General features: G+C 41.4%; 1 protein-coding gene across 1 annotated transcript in view; it reads left to right on the forward strand.

The window, feature by feature from the left end:
• The window catches only part of DOCK2 (dedicator of cytokinesis 2), a 413,194-nt gene that overhangs the window by 26,384 nt on the left and 366,008 nt on the right, over positions 1 to 20,802 (forward strand). Inside the window, exons 3-8 of the mRNA XM_059416333.1 lie at positions 5,725 to 5,765; positions 6,837 to 6,892; positions 7,369 to 7,465; positions 10,186 to 10,334; positions 15,271 to 15,406; positions 17,441 to 17,595. Of these exons, the coding sequence (XP_059272316.1) occupies positions 5,725 to 5,765; positions 6,837 to 6,892; positions 7,369 to 7,465; positions 10,186 to 10,334; positions 15,271 to 15,406; positions 17,441 to 17,595 (634 nt within the window). The remainder of the gene's footprint in view (positions 1 to 5,724; positions 5,766 to 6,836; positions 6,893 to 7,368; positions 7,466 to 10,185; positions 10,335 to 15,270; positions 15,407 to 17,440; positions 17,596 to 20,802) is intronic.

Here is a 20,802-nt window from a genome sequence, read left to right on the forward strand (position 1 = left end):
CCCCAGAGTCTACATAAACATTCTATGTTCTGATTTTAGATATGGGAAAATACATATGTTTATTGGGCAGTCGGAATTCCTAATGGGAGGATAAACAAAAAAAAAATCATGTGATTTTTCTTTAGTCACTTCCTTCAGTCCCACTTGGTTGACATCATTCCTGATATTTAATTACATTTCCAAAAGAAGACTTTATTCCTATATCCAGTTTAATGCCTCCATTCCTTCTCCAGTTTAAACAAGGTTGGGGGTGGGAAGGAGTTCAGGGTACTTTCTTTCCAATTCTCTGTCTTTCCTGATCAAATAAGCCTGAAGATCTGTCAGTGCCCTACATGAATATTTGTGTAGCTGGGGAATGAGAGGCCAGGTGTCCCTAGGAGTAAATCTCTTGGACTGCACCCCCATACTTGGATTTGGCTTGGGGGTGGGGAAGCTACACCAAGTGCTCCTAAGGCAGCAATTACCACCTCCTGTCTCTTTGTCTCTTTGTTTGTCTCTCTCTGTCTCTCCCTGACACTCTTTCTCTTCTAATTGCATAGACTGTGGTAGAGGAATGGTCTTTTGGGGCAGCCCTGCTTGTTTAGACTCTTCTTTATAAGCCATCAGAGGGAATGTCTGCTCCACTTTCAATTATTTCCTTCCTTTCTAGAATGACAGCGAAATTTCCATTCCACCTACTGATATATACACTTGTCTGGGTCATGGGGGCCTATTATTAACAGGAAGTGAGTGGGTTCCCAAGGTTCCCAAGGAGCTTTTGAATTGTGTTTACTAGTAAAATGAAACAAAGGGAAGGTGCGAGGGAAGATGCTGACATTAGAAGTTTTTGCTTTTTAGGGTAAGGCATAGCTTTTGTTGCTTCCTAGAAATGGGTCCACACTGTGCATACCATTCTGAGACTTGCTTTCCTCACTTAAAAATATCTGGAGATCTTTCCAAGTTTTAAATGCATTACCTTGTTCTTGGTTCAGCTGCAAAGAACTCTGCAAGGAGAGTTTTGCGTCTACTGCTTGCTGAGTAAGGTATACCCAGAGCCATGCAGTAGCTTCTGGGGCAACAACTCTATTGAGAGTGATCTAAGTTCTTTGCTTTCAGGGTAAAAGGGTATCATTACGAGCACTTGACAGGGTGTCTTATTAAAATGCCACTTTGCAGGGAGATGGCCCTTGTTTGGGTCTGCTTTAGAGATAGGTCATGTGAAAGTGAAGTTTTCTTCTCCTCTGAATGAGGATGAGGCCAAATCATCAATAAGCTCCGTTTTGTTAAATTTGAAGTATGTATCATTCACTTTGTTGTTATGGAAATATGTTGAAATGACTGAAAAAAAATCACTGAAAAAAGCAGTGGTATTCAAAATCTGTGGGTTCTGAAAATAAAATAGTAAATATGCCCAACTGGGGTGCCTAGGTGGCTCAGTGGGCTAAGCCTCTGCTTTTGGCTCGGGTCATGATCTCAAAGTCCTGGGATCAAGCCCCACATCAGGATCTCTGCTCAGCGGGGAGCCTGCTTCTCCCTCTCTCTCTGCCTGCTGCTCTGACTACTTGTGATCTCTCTGTCAAATAAATAGATAAAATCTCAAAAAAAAAAAAAAAAAAAGAAAATATGCCCAACTTTCTCTGGTTGCTGTTGTTGATGATAATGATGATGATTTTTTTTTTTTTTTATTTATTTGACAGAGCGAGACACAAGCAGAGAGGGAATACAAGTAGGGGGAGTAGGAGAGGAAGAAGGCCTCCCAGAGTAGGAAGCCCGATGTGGAGTTCAATCCCAGGACACTGGGATCATGACCTGACCCAAAGACAGAGGCTTTAACCCACTGAGACAGCCAGGCACCCCTGATTATTGATTTTTAAAAGAGAGAATGGCATTTACTGAATTTGGACACTTACCATATGCCAGGTACTGGGAAAATTCTGAATTTCTTATCTAACTTCAGCTTCATGAGACAAGCACCATTATTATTCCCACCTTCAGATAAGAAAACTGAGGTTCAGAGAAGTAAAATGACTTGTCTAAGATTACACAGATAGTAAGTCATAGATCTCTACTCAAATCAAGGATTTGATTCCAGACATCATGCTCTTAACCACTAGCTTCTTTTTGATCTTGGTATCATTAGATATTTCAATTATGCAGGAAAGTAAAATACATTCAGGCAATGACCACTCAATAAACAAATAATAACAGTTTTTTTGAGAAGTAAAAATTTTAGATGCAGTTGAAAACCTCATTTTATCCCTCTTCCATTTTAGTCTCATCTTTTTGTCTATGCTGTAGGTAACATTTATCCTAAATTGGTATGTTTTCTTCCTGTCCAAGGTTTTATGCCTTTACTTCATAATCATGTTTAAAAAACAGTTTCTGCAACACCCTGTGGGGTAAATGTTATTTCCCTCATTTTATAAATGTAAACACTGAGGCTTTAGTGACCTGACTGAAAATTATGCTTCCTATAAACCATGGATTTTTTTTTCCTATTGTCCTGGGATATTTTTAATCTCTCCTCAACTTTCTCCTGACCCTCCACAACTGCTGATTAGAGAATTTAGGTATTTGAGATGTGGGAAGGGAGGAAGATTTGAGAAATTAGTACTTCACGATTGTCCAGAAGAATGGTAAACATTTCCTTTTCTCATCTTCCTCCAGGATACACTTTGTGAGTTTTCTATTAAAAACAGAAAGGGGGTTGGGAGAGGGGCATGGGGTTATGGACATTGGGGAGGGTATGTGCTAAGATGAGTGCTGTGAAGTGTGTAAACCTGGCGATTCACAGACCTGTATCCCTGGGGATAAAAATATATTATATGTTTATAAAAAAAATTAAAATTAAAATTAAACAAAACAAAACAAAACAAAACAGAAGTGCTTATCTCCTGGATGGTGTTTCTTTTATTTAACTGGAAAGGGTGTTCAGCCTGGGGGCAAGTCCTGAGATACAGCAAGTACTATGTTACACAGCCTGCTTTTGATCATGGTGTTCATTGTCATGGATTTTACTAGGGATGCCAGCTATTGTTATCTGCCCAGTCAGGTCTTGGAGTATAGCCAGATATAGGTGACAGGCGAAAAGATTAAGGAGCTGATAATGGGGAGTCATGGAACTCAATGACCTAGCAAGGGTGGAGATGTCAGAAAAAGTCCTAAAAGCAGCCCTGATGCAGTTGAGGTTATTATGATCACCTTGCAAGTGAAGGTGGTAATAAGCTCTTCTCATGAGGATCACAGGGGATTATTCTGAAGTACTTAGCCCGGTACCATGTACATAATAGGTGAACTATCAGCGGTTGTTGAACTTGAATCTTGAAACCAGTATGTGGAGTAACAGTCAATAGATTCCTTCCCTTGCTCAAGAGTGAGCTGAAGTTCTGATCATCAGAAGGTGTACATCACAAGGTGTACATAAGTAACTGAGTCTCAAGGGTCTAAGCAGGCAATGGCCCTGGACCAGGGAGTCAAGGGACCCTGACGGGGCTCTTGTCACGGAGATGTAGAGTTGAGCATGAGCTTTGGGTAGCTACTATTGGCCCCTTGATTATTTTTCTTTTCTCTGGTAGATTCTGATGGCCTTAGCCGTCAAGTGGATTCAGGTCACTGCAACTAAGAGACCCTTGTCTGTATTTGTAGTCCGAGAGAAATTTTTCTGTATATGTGCTCATCACACTAGGGCTAATGTGGCAGAACAGCATTGAGGGCTGGCTTTGAAGCTGTTCCGATTTGCCCTTGAATCCTGGCTGTGTGATTTGGCCCACTACATCAACTGACTTGAATCTCAACTTCTTCATCTATGAATTGGGAATGATAATACTTAGCTCACAGTATTGATATGAGGACTAAATAAGGAAATGAATGTATAACACTTAGCATACAGCTTTGCATACATTAGGTATCAGTAAATGGTAGCTAGCAATATTCCAAAGATGTTTTTATATCTAGTTGGTGGCATGGGGTTGAACTGCAAACAAAGGAGTTGTTACAATGCAATGTTGTGGAGTGTCATCTCTGTGGGGTTATGGTTGGATTTAAATCTTAGTTATATCACCCACCAACTGTGTGACCACAAGCAAGTTGCTTGATCATTCTGTGCCTATTTTCATTCATAGAACTGAGGCAATAATAATATCTGCTTTGGAGGATTGATGTGAAGATTAATTCATAATTTTAAAGAAACAAAATAAAAACTTTACTAAAATTCTTAACATGCAGCAAGCACTCAGAAAGGAAAAGTGCTATTGTTAATGGTTAATTATTACCAGCAGTTATGAACAAATTATTAGAGGAGTGTAAACAGAATGAGATGCTTCTTGAGGTTTCCAGCACTGGAAGTATTCCAGTGGTTGGTAAGTTGCTTGGTAGGATCACGGGGATTCAGATATTAAGGGGAGGAAATACTAGGCAACCACCATGCTTCTTCCTCCATCAGACAGGAAACACAGTATGATGGCTGCTTATATTCAAATCCTGAGGTGTTGTCACTTACTAGCTGTGTAACCCTGGGTAGATTACTTAAGTTCTCTCTGCCTCAGGTAGGCCACTCTTACAAAGTAGGATAATTACAGTTCCTACCTCCTGGTTTGTACAAGGATTAAAAGACTTCATACATGATGATGCTTGGAATAGTACTTTATTCCAAACCTGAGATTCTTTCTCTCTGACCTCCATTCCTTTCTTTGTTGTTTTGTTTTCTTGTTTTTGTTGTTGTTTTGCCTTTTCTTTCCTTCCTTTTCCTCTTCTCTTGCTGTTTCTCAAAATAGGAGCCACTGTAGCTCTGTTGCTTTAGAATTTTCTTTAGGACCTGACCTTCAAGCTGGCTCATGATTATGAAGAGTGACTTTGCATTTTAACTTGTTTGTTTGGGGGCTTGCACGTATGTCTGTTGAGAACATATTTCGACAACAATCTGTCAGCCTAGTAATGAGGGTTTGCTAATGAGGCTCCCGACAGACGCTTTTTATTTACAAAGATGACAAATGCCGCTACTTGGCTGTGCTTGAATCATTGCAAAGGCCAGTGGACTCATTATAGTCATCAATATTTGCTACATGGAGGCTCATTTTGTTCAAAGACTGTGTATAATTTGGACTTCTGTTAATTGAATCATTTTTGATGTTCTTGCAAAGGGAAGAATCTTTTAAAATTCCTATCCTACCTATCTCTAAATTTGTCTGTTTTGTAATAACTAACTTTTGCAAATCACATATGAGATCCTATTTGCTGCTGTTAGAACTATGGGTATTATTTTAGGATGTTTGACGAGCTCCCTAAGCCTTTCTACATCTTTAAGGCAGAGGTTGAAACATGCACATGAGTATAGGACCGAGTCAGGTAATGGAAATAAGTGAAGGGTTGGATAGAGGCTCGTGAGTTGGAGGCACCTCCCATCTAATGGGACCAAATGGTCTTCACTGTCAGCTGACTGTGGCCATGGGGAAGCACTGGCCACCATCCCTGGGCCTCCTATTTTTTTCAGAAGGAGGAAATTTGTATTGCTATGTGAAATCCCTGTCTTTTTAAATGCTTTTTGGAGATGTTCACAATGAATCCAACAGATTTTGTTGAAGCCTGAGGGCTTCCAGACTTGTATTTGTACCTAAGGTCTAAAGCACATGGCAGTAGCTTCTTTGCTAGTTAAAAACAAACAGAACAACAACAACAACAACAACAAAACCCCAGCAATAAACTTATAGGAATAGATAAGAGACCTGTTTGTTTATTTTCTCTTTGCAGATTGGTATAGGGGATACCTCCTAAAGCACAAAATGTTACAGGTAAGGCGTATCTGTTTCTATTTGAAACAATGTTGGATGTCTTTACATGAGATTGCAATCCCTTTGGGCAATTATTTCCACTATAGCTCCCCAGCACATTTGTCTCATTTCTTCTTCCTTGAGTCCTGTGCTTTCCCACCTCTACATGTTGGCACTTGTGCCTCAACTCCCTTCCCCTTAAGGCTGACCTCGCTTTCTTTTCCCTCCAACTTTTCCTGATATGCCAATTATATAGGATTTCTCCCTTCTTTGAGTCCCCATGGAAATGTGCATGTTTTATTTGAAATTTATCTTCTGCTGCCTTTCTCTAGTGGTTTGGGGGCATTTAACAGTTCCTCATGTCACAGAGTGAAGTCCAGCCTCTGTCCTCAGGGAGTTCACCTGTTCCAACTCCATATTACACCATTTTCCCCATGAGAGCAGCCACCTGTTTTACTGGTCTTACGGCTCATCGTGTCTAGCGCAGAAACAGATGCCTCCAGTGTGCACCCTGGTTCATTTATGAAGGAATTTTCAAGTAATTGATAAGCTTCTCTTATTAACTGAGCCAAACTTTGGGGACAAGGGACTAAGACTCTTGTTCCTTCCTCCCTGACATGCTGATTAGGAGGCATGATCCTACTCTGGTCTCCAAAGAACAATAACATAAACCCTGGGAAAACAGGTCTTTTATCAAAATAGCCCATATGCAACCAAGGACCGCTGTTGCTTTAGGACCTGATATTCCAGCTGTTTGTGACTGCGAAGAGTGACTGCTTTCCTGGAATTGGGCAGGACAGGGGAGAGACAGAGCATTTTGTCTCACCTAGAGTGAGTCTTTTATGTGCTGCTGTCTTGTCATTTGGTAGGATGGGTGTCCACAATGGGCCTGGAGCATCCTTGGGAATCTAGGGCTATTATGGGATCTAGGACAGCCAACTGGTGGAGAACTGGTAAGAAGTAGAAGTAAGAGAATGAATTATTCCTGTAATATTTGAGAGTTTTACCAGTCAATTGTTTTTGGGAAAAACCATGAAGGCCTGGGGTCAGTTATTGCTGTAAGGATTTGACATTTTATTTTATTCCCAACAGGGAATTTTCCCGAAATCCTTTATCCACATCAAGGAAGTGACCGTGGAGAAAAGAAGGTATTTGTCATTCTTCACCAGGCTTGACCCTCCCATAGCTCACAGATGTCTCTGTCTTGTCTGCTTTGAAAGCCTGACTTGGCAGATGTGAATCAGCTCATGCCCCTTCTCCATGCCCACATGTATTTGCTTGTCTCCTTTTCCGCATACAGTAGGAGATCTAATCCACATCTGATTCTGAGGGGGTATTAGGAAGTTTGGAGAATCAAACTTTTCACCCGCAGCTGTCTTTGAACTATATTAAAGTTGATTAATCCTGAGTAATGAGCTTGAAGGGCCCACCCCAGTGAAGGAGGACATTAAAAAGGAAGTTCCTTGCATTTACATAATGTAATTGGTGTGGCTATTGGAGGCGGTTTAGTCTCCTGCCAGCAGGCCCCTCTCAGCAGCTGCAGCTGAATGCAAATTTGCCAGCATTTTATCTTGTTAGCACCTGGGTATCAATTTCACACAATTTTGTCTCCCACCTTAAATAGAAATATCGAGAACATCATTCCTGCAGAAATTCCTCTGGCACAAGAAGTGACAACAACACTTTGGGAATGGGGCAGCATCTGGAAACAGCTCTACGTGGTGAGGCCCAGAACCCTGCTCCCGGGGATGGAAGCTTCCTGCGGTCTTTGCTTTGGTTCAGTTTTGGAATTTGGCTGTGAGCAGGGCAGGCCAAGGTAGCTCTTGTGACACAGTAGAACAAACATTATGAATACATGGAGGTCCAGAGAGGTTAGGTAACTTTCTCAAAGCCACACCGCAAGCTTGTGAGCCAGCTGTAATACACAGGGGTCTGATGTGATCCTTTGGTTTTAAAATAAGTTCAAAAATGTTTGTTAAAAAATAAAACTTCCTATCATGAAACTCCACATTATAATAAACCCTGGGGATTTTGGTTTGGTAGTCTGCTGACAATACCTAGAGAAATACCATTCTCATATATTAATTAACTAATGCTATTGTCCTTAGATCCATGAAGAAGCTTTGACCCTGGAAAAACAAAGAGCACATTTTGTATGTGTTTTCCCTGTATGGAAGCAAATCTAATTTTAAATCCTCCTTTGATGCTTCTAAAGCTCCTAATGAAAGCAATTAGCTAAGAAAACCATTAAGCCGAGAGTGAAAATGTCAACCAAAGCTTACTGCATCTCTGTTAGAGTACTGCGCACACCTGCTGATGTACACATGGTATTTGTAGACTTAACTTTTATGGTCATAAATGTCGATTCCTATGTGGATATTTCATAATATATGGAAATTGGCATATCCTACTCTGTAAGTTTCTCAAAAGTTGTTAGGAAAGTTTAGGAGAAAGTTCATTTGAAGCTCAAGTGGTTTAATTATTCATCACCACTCCCCCTTTTTAAAAATTGCATACACCTACACCATGGAAGCTTGGTGCTTTCCCTTAAGAAATCTTTGAATATAAAGTCTATTGTGCTTTTTATCCTTGTAAAGAGAACCTTAAACCTGTGGTGTTTCAATATCACCTTCATGATTCTTGCCATGTCTGCATACCAGATGAATAACGTTTGCTTAATATCTCAGTTGGCTCCCTTTTTAGTAAACTGAAGTAATTTATAGCATGCCATGTCATTCCAACAATTTCCAATTCTCCAACACTGACCAGATACCCTGTAATTCAATTCAACTCTACCACTGACTCCCCAGAGTCCGTTTAGGATTTTTATAGGTTTAAGAACTCAAAACTACTGGATTGCCCTCACTTCAGATGCCAGTTCCCAGTCTTGGGTCCCCAGGCTACCCACACTTCTGTCCAAACATAGTACAAAATCAGGGGTTCATCATTCCCCTCCACCTCCACCTCAGGTCTCCTAATTATTTAGAACAACTCACAGAGCTCTGCAAAGAGGTCTACTTATAGTTAGTTTTACTATAAAGCCTACAATGCAGGGGTGCCTGAGTGGCTCAGTCAGTTAAATGTCTGCCTTTGGCTCAGGTCATGATCCCCAGGGGCTCTCTGCTTAGCAGGTAGTCTGCTTCTCTTTCTCCCTGTCCCTCTCCCCCTGCTCATGCAATGCAGGAACAGCCAAATGGAAGAGATACACAGGTAAGGGAACTAGGGTGAATGAGCACAGAGCTTCCATGCCTTCTCTCAGCATGCCACTTTTCTATACAGAGATATGTTCACCATCTGGGAAGCTCTTTGAACCTTATTGATTGAGAGTTTTAATCAAAGTTTCATTACATAGGCATGAGTGATGAAATCTTTAGTCATTGTTGATTGAGCTCCTTGAAGGGGAAGGGTGAAGGGGGTGGGGCTGAAAGTTCCAACTTTCTAACCACGTGGTAGGTTCCTCTGGCATCCTGCTCCCCATCCAGAAGCTGTGGAGGGGGCCTCTATGAGTTATAAACTCAGGTATGGTCAAAAGGGGCTCATTATGAATAAGAAAAGAGGCTCTTAGCACTCAGGAAGTTCCAAGGGCTTTAGGAGCTCTGAGCCAAGAACGGGGGACAAAGAACAAATACATATTATTATTATTATATATTTATTTAATTTTATACATGTTTAAAAATACTACATTATTATTATTCTTGTTCATTATTATTCCACATGCTTTCCCAAATGGATAGCCAAAAGTTCTTGGCATGATTAGAAAAACATTATTCAAATAAATACAATGAAAACAAGGCAATGTTATTAAATGCTTGCTATATAGTACCTGTCAAAAGCTCTGCACTTGAGACTTCTCTCTCCCTGTTAAAAAAAGGAATTGAGAAATGTGAGAGAGGAGTTAAAGTTGTATCACCACGAAACTGTGCCTTTCTCCTTCCTTTCTATAGAAGATGGAAGGAGAATCACCATATGGGTCTATGTTATTTAATGTTGGGTCTTTGTATCACCAAAAGCCATTCCGTCCCATAGGTTGCACATGTCACAGTCGGGGAACACTGCCCTAGAAATAGGCCTTTATCACCAGAAAAAATGGCCCTGGTTCCCAGCCCTAAAGGGCTTGAGCTCTGGGACCTGCATTATAGCAGCTTTCATGGCATTTCTGCTCAACCAGTATCTTTTCTGATGAGAGTCAGAGATAACCCTTGCTTTAACCAAGACGTGACTGGGATTATTACTTTCATTTCTGGAAGTCTCTGTGGCCCAGCAGGAAGAATTATGTGAACGATGGAGACTACCACCCAATCCCTTGGCAGTTGTGTAGGGACCAGGAGAGATGCTCTCACCACGGCCCCTGAACATGCTCGACTGACTTTGGCACAGTTTGCCACACAGATGCCCACACACCCTCTGCCCAGGTGACTGTTCCTTGTTTCCTATCTTGTAGGCCAGCAAAAAGGAGCGGTTCATGCAGGTGCAGTCCATGATGTACGACCTGATGGAGTGGCGGTCCCAGCTCCTCTCGGGAACTCTGCCCAAAGACGAGCTGAAGGAACTGAAGCAAAAAGTCACATCCAAAATTGACTATGGCAACAAGTAAGACCTTCTTTCCTCAGAAAAGATGCTCTCTTCTCCTACCTGCCTCCCTTCTTCCCTGTCTCCCTCCAGAGAAACTTGGTTTCATTTTTAGATGTGCGTTTGCCACTTTCTATTTGAGAGAAGAGTGTTACCAACGCGGTGCTTGTGTGCCTTTCTCATCACCCCCATGGGACCTAGGGACATGCAAGTGGAGGAAGGGCTTGCTTATGCAGTGGTTATTACTGGCTGAGAGATTTAGGACACTCATTTAACCTACTTCCAAGGGGCTGAGGAGCACAGTCATGCTGGTTCACTTTTGGCTTAGTTGCCATTTTATTCCTACACTTACCAAAACTCTCCCTTATATATCAGTGTGAGACCTAATGTCCCTTTCCCCATCCTAAATTACCCAAGCCACGTGCCATCAACTAAACTTATATGCATGGTTTCAGAAGTGTTTCCCCAAAAGGGAGGAAGGAGAAAGTGGTTGGAGTTGAATTCTTTGAAGAGAATATGAGAAAATTTTTTGAGGCAGGACAACCCACTGATAATAATGGTAGTGTTAATAATATTACAAGTAACACTTAATCTGAGCTTATTATGTACCAAGCTTGATGTTATGTTTTTTTTTTTTTTTTAGTTCTAATAATAGCTTTATGGGGCAGACAGTTTTATTATCCACACTTGTTTCCAGATGATGAAACTGAGGCCCTTATAGAGGTCAAGCAATTTGTCCAGAATCACATAGCTAATAATGGCAGAACCAGAATTTAGACAAAATCAATCTGACTCCAGAGTTCATAGGACTGCCACTATGCTACCTGGATGCATTTGAGAACTGTAAGGCCTCCCCTCCCTCCCACTTATTTGGGTGACCTCTAAATCCTACTCATTTGCTCATTCATCCCAACAACAAACATGTACCAAACACTTATGATTGGTCTGATACCTTGCTAGCTGTTGAAGCTGTAGAAATAAAAGTTCCTGTCTGCTAAGGAACCACATTCTGGTTAGGAGTGATCTACAAGCAAACTGATGATATGTATTGTGATAAGTTTGATGGCTTATGAAACAAGAGTACTCTTAATTTAACTTGGAGAAGGAAGTCAGGGAAGGCTTCCTGACGGAGGTAACCCTGAGGGAAATTTTAAGTGAAAGATGAAGTATTGAGTTGGGGGGCAGTGGGGAAGGAAGGTAGGAGTGCATGAGAGTATGGCAGGTTTAGAAGATTGTGAAGTGTATCAGAAGCCTGGGCCATAAGACCCAAGGGGAAAGTAGAAAGAGCCCACTTAGTGGGAGAAGAAGGAAATTTCCTAGCAACCAGGCTTTCTTGCCTATGTCATGTGTACCAGATCCATAGGCACTAGGAAAGTCAACATGTCCAGCTTACAGTTGCTTCCCATATCAGGAACACAGTCCCTCTGTTGGTTCCCCGGCTGGCAGCTGGCAAGTGTGTCCAAATCTGCTTATACTGCATGTGATCCCAAAGGGACAGGAAGGGTTTGCCACCCAGCTGCTGCCGCCACTGGTGCACTGACATCGTTAGCTGAGTACAGTCACAGCTGGGAGTGTAAGTATCGAGGGAGTTTTGCTCCTTTGCAGTAATGGCATCTGTGACCTTCAGATGTGGTTTCTTCACAGGGATCCTAAGAAAAAAGGCCAAGGATGGAAGAAATGGTCACTGCTCATAGGAAGTCTTCTCTGATTTTCCTCTACCTACCCCTGCTGTGTTAGGTGCCCTTGCAGGTCCCTTGTCCCCTCTGCAGTAATCACCTCATTACTGGCCTGTCTCCCCTTCTGTGATGGGAACTCTGTAAGACAGTGGCTGTATAATCCATCTCTCTGTGTCGGGAACAAGGTCTGCCTATGGGAGGTGATCAGTGAATGGTAGCTGGATGAGTATGTGAATGGCGCTGATGGGGAAAGGAGGAGGAGAGGGTCCTGCCCAAGTCTGCTGTGCCTGTGCAGCATTGTCTGGGCCAGCCCTATGCTTTCAGTTTTAGTCACTTCCCTAAAGGGGAAGAGGCATTGTTGGAAATGGAGGCCCTGAACCAGGGGGCCCCTTGCTTCTTGCCTCCTTTCCTTGATGACTTCCGTGCAAGGGAAGGAGATTTGGTCACCTTCATTTATCACTGGCCTGATATGTTTGGAGCTCAGAGCTCTAATATAGGGTGGATGGCTTCCTGAGAGACAGAAGAGTGGGGCAGAGTGTCAGGAGCTGTATGAGGGGCACACCTCACACTGTGAGAGTCAGGGAATTTAGTGCTGCAGGACTGATCAAAATCAGCTTATTGCTCCCATCATTCACTTTGTTCCTTCATTCAGACATCAAACTTTTGTTGAGCACCTGCTAGGCCTTGAGGACACAGATATTTACAAAATATAGCTTCTATGTCAACACTAAAAAGCAAGCAAGGAGAACTAATAATAACTCACCCAGTGGTGACCATCTACCAGGTGCTGTTTTAAGCACTTTCCGTACATTAATTCGGTTAATCTCATGACAGCTCGATGAGGTAGGTAAGTGCTATTATCACCCCTCTTTCTCAGATGAGGGAACTGAGGATTGCAGAGTCATTAGGCCATTTTGTCCCAGATGTCTAAAATTTGCACCAAGTAGCTTGGTTCCAGAGTTCAAGTGCTTAACTAGTACTGCATTCTATTGCCTCCGAGGACAATGGTAGATTAAGATGAGAGACAGAGAAGTGAACAGAGAGCTGAGTAGGAAGCCATGCCTTTCCCAAGAGCAGGAAGCATGGAAAGAGAGTGGGGGAGGGAAGGAAGTGGCTAACACCTGCTGGAATCTAACAAGACTAGTGGGAATTATTAGATAATTGAGAAGGAAAGAGGGGTGAGAGAGAGAATGTGGGAGAAGCTCAGAGATTAACAGGAACATGGCGGGGAAGACACACAGGGGGCCGGAACCTTGAGGGCCTAAGTGCCAAATAAAGAAGTTTGAACTTGTCCAGAGGATGACCATGAGCCACAGAAGGACCCATTTCTGTTTTCATTACCACTAATTTGTTTTGTTTTGTTTTGTTTTTGAAAAATGCTTACGGTGGAGACTTCCCCAAATCCTTATTTTGGGTTTACTTTATCGCCTTCCTGAACAGAAGAGAACAGTGTGGGGCTACCTCTGAGGAAAAAATGTAAAAATGCTCATTTCACCAAAGAAAATGGTTTGCTGTTCAGTTGGGAGACAGCCTCTCCTGACCCTGAGTTATGGGAATTCTGGCAGTCCTGGCCTGTGACTACTAAAGCTTCTAAAAATTCCACATGAGACTTGTGGTCTCCTGTGGTCTCCAAGGAGTGAGGAATCCTCAAATGACTCCTCCAAATCCCAAGATAGCTGGACCCTAAAGAATGTTTTATTCATACATTTTAGAACCATAATCCACTCTGATAAATTTTGAAGAGAAAGAGCTAGAGAGATTTTGGCATTAAATTATGTATCGGCTATGCTCCATCTTTCCTGAGGTCATGCGAGTCTCTGTGCCCCATTAGTTGAAAGCATTTATCCTCCTTTAGCATCACCCGTTCGGCAGCATGGCCAGGCAACATTGTGAGTCCTATCTAGTTGGAAGTTAATTTCTTAATGAATGTGGGCAAAAGAGTGAGCCTTGACTCCCTTCTGTTTGCGTTTAGATGAGATGAGGGATGTGCTTCTCTATCTGGTTCTCAAACAAGACATGGAAACTTAGTCTCCTTCATTTGTCCATATTGCCCTTCCATAGTCAGTACTCAGGAATGGTGCCTAAGTAGGGTCACTGACGACCTTCTCAGTCTTCATCAGCCCACTTTCCCTTATCTTCTTTGTACGGACAGCTGAGGTCCTCCGTCCCAACATCAAGTGCAAAAGCAGCTTCAAATCCAGGCATCTGCAAACCTACCCTTGGTGCCCTAATCCAATACTGCTCCCAAGTGCCTCCCATGTAGTAAGTATACCAGAGAGGTTAAGAGTGCAGACCAGGATGTCATATTATTTTTTTAACTATCTATGTGACCTTGAGCAAATTAATTAGCCCCCATATCTTTGGTCTTTTCCCATTTGTAAAATGGGGCTGTTAATAGTATGTAAAGTAAATTATATACATAAAACATTTAACATCATTGATGCCAATCAGAATGACAGATGCAGTTGGAACAAATGAATACCAAGCAGGGGAAAGTTATGGCCTGGAAGTCAAAGAGCTAAAGAGCAAGTTATGGATAACAAGCAATATATCTGAGATGTCCCCCCAACAACTATGTTCAAAATGTTGTTGAACACATTCTTCTGCTATACATGTGATATGATATGATATGATATTGTAAAACAGCTTAAGATAAGGTACATGTCTCCTTTGACCCCTCTACCCGTCTTGGTCCCAGGGTCCTACCCTTCCTCGCAGATACCCCTGTTGTTAGTATTGGTGGTTTGGTGCTTTTTGTCCAGGCCCTTCTCCTCTTTCTTGTCATTCATGTGCATGCACCCCGACAATATTTATGACTTGGTTTATTTGTTTGTATAAACCTAGTGTATGCATTTTTCCATACTTCATTTTTTCACGGAGATGTATTTGTTAAGCACTGCTACATGGAATTGCATTACAGGTCACAGTGTATTTCACTATTCTCCCTTTGACAGACATTGTGGTTTTGTTCAACAGTTTGCTGATGTAAGCAATGCTGTAACACACATCCTCATTAAAATGTGGATGCTTCTCTAGATTTAGTATTGCAAAAAATATACATCTTAAGAAAATTTAATATACACTGCCATAGTGCCACCCAAAGAGGCTGAACTGCACCAGTATGCCTCAGAGCTGTGTGCAAGGCTGTTGGTGTAGAGCTGGTCCGTGAAGTCTGTAATTCTCAGAGACCAGCTGAACTTTCTGGTCATAAACTTCTCACCAACATCTTAAAGGCTTAAGCTTCCCCAGATTTATCCTTACCCTTTGTTTTTGCTTTTCAGAATTCTTGAGCTTGATCTGATTGTCAGAGATGATGATGGAAATATCTTGGACCCCGATAATACCAGTGTCATCAGCTTGTTCCATGCACATGAGGAAGCAACTGATAAGATCACAGAGCGCATCAAGGAAGAAATGGTGAGCTTTGTAAAATAGGCTTTGGCAGTCATACAGCAGTCATGTAGCACATCATACACTTCAAATAATAGGCTAATTAACCAGACTCCATATTATTCAAGGAGACATCTGTCCTATTATCTGAGATGATCAGTAACCACATGCATTTTATTGTGTTTTTGTATGTGGGTCTGTAATTCATTCTGCATCCATCCCACAGGTAGTTTAATGCAAGGCAAGTTTCCTATTCTTATGGAGATTTTCTATTCCAGAGAGGGGAAAAGAAGAAAGGCAATAAGAAGTAAATAAATAAATGCACAGATTAATTCCAGATGGTGTTAAGTCTCTAAAAGGTAATAAGGAAGGGTTATATGAATCAGAGTGAATCAGGAGCTATTTCAAAAGGGACTATCAAGAAAGGCCTCTCTCAGAAAAGACATCTGAGTTGGCACTTGAATAATATGAAGTCACCAGGCCTGGGAAGATCCAGGGACAAAGTGTTGTAGGCAGAGGGAACAGTAAGTGAAAAGGCCCTGAAGTAAGACTGTTCTGAATGTTCCAGAAGTAGAAAGGCCAGTGTGGATGGGGCCTGATGAGCAGTAGGAAAGTGTAAGCAAGGATTTGGAGAGGTAGGGAGCAGAAGCCAGCTTTCACAGGGCCTGCAGGGTCACAGAAAGGAGCTAAGATATTATCCCAAGTGTGGTGGAAAAGCAACAAAAGATTTCAAGGAAACAAAAATTTTTTTTCGAGGTTAACACAATCTGACTTATGATTTAAAAAATCATTTTAGCCACTGTGTATTATTTGCAAGCAACTTTAATTTTAGTTTTATTAAGATAATTTTACACAAAATTAATTCACTCAATCTACTGAATCTTACTAAAATACAGTGTTGAGTCAACTCTATCATAATCACAATATCAACAGTTGTGTCACCCTGAAAGTCTTTTTGAGTTCCCTCGTTGTCCATCCCCTTTCCCAGACTCCAGGCCTAGGCAATTCCTAATTGGTTTTCTGTGATTATACTTTTGCCTCTTCTAGAGTTTCATATAAATGAAATCATATGTCTTTTGTGTATGAGTTATTTTACTTCAGCATGGTGTTTTTAGGTTCATGTTGTATATATATATATACTTTTTTCTTTTTTATTGTCGAGTTGCTGTATCATCAACTAGTTGCCCATTGTTGGACTTGTGGGTTGTTTCCACCTAGGGCCTATATAAATAATAGTTCTATGAACATTTGCAAACACATGTGCAGACACATATTTTCATTATTTCCAAGTAATACCTGACAATAGGGTTGCTGGATCCTATGATTTTTAAGAGACTTCTGTACTATTTCCCCAAAGGGCTGTACAATTTTGCCTTCCAATCAGCCATATATGAGAGTTCCATAAGTTCTGCATTCTTTCAACACTTGCTCAGTCTTGCCAGTCTCTCAACTTAAGTCATTCTAGTGGTTGTATCTGATTGGGTTTTCATTTGCCTCTCTCTGAATGACTAGTGATGTTGAGTATCTATCTCTTCACGTGCTTACTGACTATGACATTTGCATCTTTTTTTTGTGTGTGTGAAGTATCTGTTCAAATATTTTACCCCTTTTAATTGGGTTAATTTTTTTTCATTGAGTTATAGGAACTCTTATGTTCTAAATAAAATTGTGTATTTGTATATTCTAAATATGATTCCTTATAGGATACATGTTTGTGAATAATATATTTTCCCAGTCTGTGCCTAACCCTTTCATTTTTTTTAAGGCATTTTTGAAAAAGCAGAAGTTTTTAGTTTTGATGAAGTCCATTTAAACATTTTTTTTTTTCTTTTTATGGTTTGTGCTTTTTTATGACACTAACTTTATGAGGAAGGCCGGGTCAAACAATGGTATTTCCCTAAATGAGGAAATCAAGGCCAAAAGAGTCAAAGTGACTTGGCTCAGATCACAGAAACTTTTGCTGGTAGACCTGGATATAATGCAGAAATCTTCAGACTTGAATCCCAAGTGGTCCTGGGCTGATTTTCTCTACCTTTCTCCTTTCTTTCCTCCAACTCTTAGTCAAAAGACCAGCCAGATTATGGAATGTATTCCCGGATCTCCTCATCCCCCACCCATAGCCTCTATGTCTTTGTGAGGAACTTTGTGTGCCGAATTGGGGAAGATGCTGAGCTCTTCATGTCTCTCTATGATCCCAACAAACAAACGGTCATAAGGTAGGTGTATTCAATATTGTCTGACTTGTCTATATATGAGACGTTGGAATTAGTAGAGCACAGAGCATCTTTTTTTTTTTTTTTATTCCCATCATCACTTGTGGAGAAATTCCCACTTGAAAGAGAAATAGAGCCTGAAAATATGGAAGAAACGTATTGTAAGATATGTGAGTCAGGTTGAAATATTATTTACCAACAAATTTTTCCCATAGTGCATTTATGGTTGCATAGTAGGGTTTTGTAAATAGGTTTTTGATACTGGAAAGTCATTAAAAAATGAGATTCATATAGCTAGTATTGGATAGACTAAAAATACCTACTCAAAATAGGAGGAAGGTAGGGGTGCCTGGGTGGCTCAGTTGTTAAGCGGCTGCCTTTGGCTCAGGTCATGATCCCAGGTCCTGGGATAAATCCCTCCATTGGGCTCCCTGCTCAATGGGGAACCTGCTTTTCCCTCTCTTTCTGCCTCTCCCCCTGCTTGGCCAAATAAATAAATAAAATCATTAAAAAAAAAAAAGAAGTAAATGGTGAGAACTTCATTTCCTCCAGGGTGATATCAGGCTAAGAATGTGGATTCTGATACCTGCCTGAGTTCATATCCTGGCTGTGCCATTTACTCTTTCTTAACCTTGGGCAAATTGCTCATCTTTCTAAGCCTGAGTTGCCCATTTGCAAAATGTTAGCACCACCCTCACAAGATCTTTTTTTTCAGACTTTAATGAGAAAAAGCAGGTGAAGCACAGGGCTTGACACACGGTGCTCCAAGTGGCAGTGGCTATTATGACTATTACTTTAACTGATTGCGCTTGAGAATGGAGAAAGTAAGGGAACTTCTGGGTGCCTCAGCTTGAGGAAGCGAGAAAACCTTTTGTCACAGGTACCTTGGGGATAGCTGTCAGGGAATGGCAAGGGGCGTATGCACAAACACCATTTCAGGTGTGTTCAAAGGGGACAGGAATATTCACCTGCAGTGTTCACTGAAGCCCAGCCAGGTGAATTGGGCTGGCCTTTTAATAGTAGAGATTTAGATTTGCTATAAAGAATAGCTATCCACCATGACAGTGCTGAAACCCTGATGAGAACTATTTAGGGAAATAGTTTCCAAAGGGAAAAGACTTTGGTACAACTCCAGTCCTGACTACTGGGCCCGTGGCATCTGCTTGAGGCTTAGACCATCATTCCAGGTGGTGACCTTGCCAGTCTCCTCCAGTGGGGTTTTGGCCCAACATATGGCCGCATATTTGAAGTCCCATATCTGAAATCCCAGTTGACATATTAGAATGCATCTGGGGTATAATCTCTCTGCCTTTATGGAGAAAGAGTTTTCTCCCTAGTTTGGCTGTTATGATGATTAAATGAGATCACATATTGTGCCTAGTGAATAGCAGTATTTTGGAAAATAATGGCTCTTTTGGAAACATTTGTGAAACACGAAGGGGCTTTCCATCTAAGAGGACTGAACTGAGGTTTGTGCATGATCTCACTTAATTCTCATTAGTTCATGTCATTTGGGTGAGAAAATGAGGCCCAAATTTCAAGTGACTGGTTCAAAGTCATATGTATTTATTAATGGGAGAGCTAAGATTTCTACTCAGATCCATCTATCTGATTCCAAAGGCAAGATAATCCCCACTTTATTTTATTTTTTTAAAGATTTATTTATTTTAGGGAGAGAGAGAGAAAGAGAGAGAGCATGAGTGGGAAGAGTAGAGGGAGAAGGAGACAGAATCTCAAGTGATTCTGAGCCTGATGCAGGGTTCAATTTCATGACTCTGAGATCACGACCTGAGCTGAAACAAAAATTGGATGCCTACAGACTGGACCACCCAGTGCCCCTAATTCTCATTTTAGTATGTATGTCACCAAGGAAAGGGTTGTATTGAATATCCTAAATAGTTCTCATCAGGGTTTCAGCACTGTCATGGTGGATAGCTATTCTTTATAGCAAATCTAAATCTCTACTATTAAAAGGCCAGCCCAATTCACCTGGCTGGGCTTCAGTGAACACTGCAGGTGAATATTCCTGTCCCCTTTGAACACACCTGAAATGGTGTTTGTGCATACGCCCCTTGCCATTCCCTGACAGCTATCCCCAAGGTACCTGTGACAAAGATCCTAAAAGCTCTCATTGGACCCTTCCTACCTCTCAGAAAACATGATGCTTCATGATCGAATTGACAGGAGTGCCTGACCTGCTGGCCCATCTAAGTGATGGATGACCTTAACTAGCTCTGTGGAAAGAGGCAATGGATCAGTGACATGGCAGCTCTGTTCCCTGATGTGCCACACCAGATGATATGCTCAATGGGGCATGGCTGAGTGATGCCTCTGAGAGCACCAGAAATACAGGGAAGCCCTCAGGAAACTAAGAGATGAGGAAGAGGGGGGACAAAAGGGGCAAAAGCGAAAAAAGGGGGGCAGGGGAAGTAGAAAACTCTTAAGATGAGAAGAGGCATGATACAAGAGAGGGACAGGGGAACTTGGAAGCACTGCCTAAGTCATTCTGAGTCTAGATAGCTGTTCCTCCCCTAAGAAATCAGTCTCTCATCCACTCCTGCCTAGCCAGGGTTGACATACAATGGTGAGACAAGGCATTTCTTGCCAAAAGCAAGTGAGGGCATTTTCAATGTGGCCCAAATGTGGACTGGTGAAATTTGGCTGAGACTGAGCTTTCATTGTTGGGATGAATCATGGTCTGATTCCAGTGGATGCCTGAAGAGATCTGATTTGGGAAATTTACAGTAAATTTCCATAGGACCAAAAAGAAGCAGCCTAGACATCAGGTAGTGACAAGGCTCATTTCCAAAAAAAAAAAAAAAAAAAAAAAAAGCTTTAGGAGGAGTTGGGATGGTCCTCCCCTTCCACAAAGGAGAGTGTCACGTACAGCAGGTCTCACCTATCTTGGTGCCAGGTGGACCTTTGTATTTACCATCCAGGTCTTTCTGGGCAGGGATGGATAAAGCCAGTTCAGCCCTCTAAACTGCTTTTCTTATTTATGATTACATTTCCCCTAGGAGAAAATTTCTGGTGCCTAATGTTTAGACCTGACAGACTTGTCCTCTACTAGGCATCTTACATGTGATCCAAGGTCCTGGGAAAGACCCAGGTATTTCACCATGACATTCTGGAAATAACCAATGGGAAATAATTTTAAATTTATAATTATATATATATATATAAATTTATAATTATATATATATAAATTTA

Source organism: Mustela nigripes, chromosome 12, assembly GCF_022355385.1.
Source record: "Mustela nigripes isolate SB6536 chromosome 12, MUSNIG.SB6536, whole genome shotgun sequence".
NCBI classification, from domain to species: Eukaryota; Metazoa; Chordata; class Mammalia; order Carnivora; family Mustelidae; genus Mustela; species Mustela nigripes.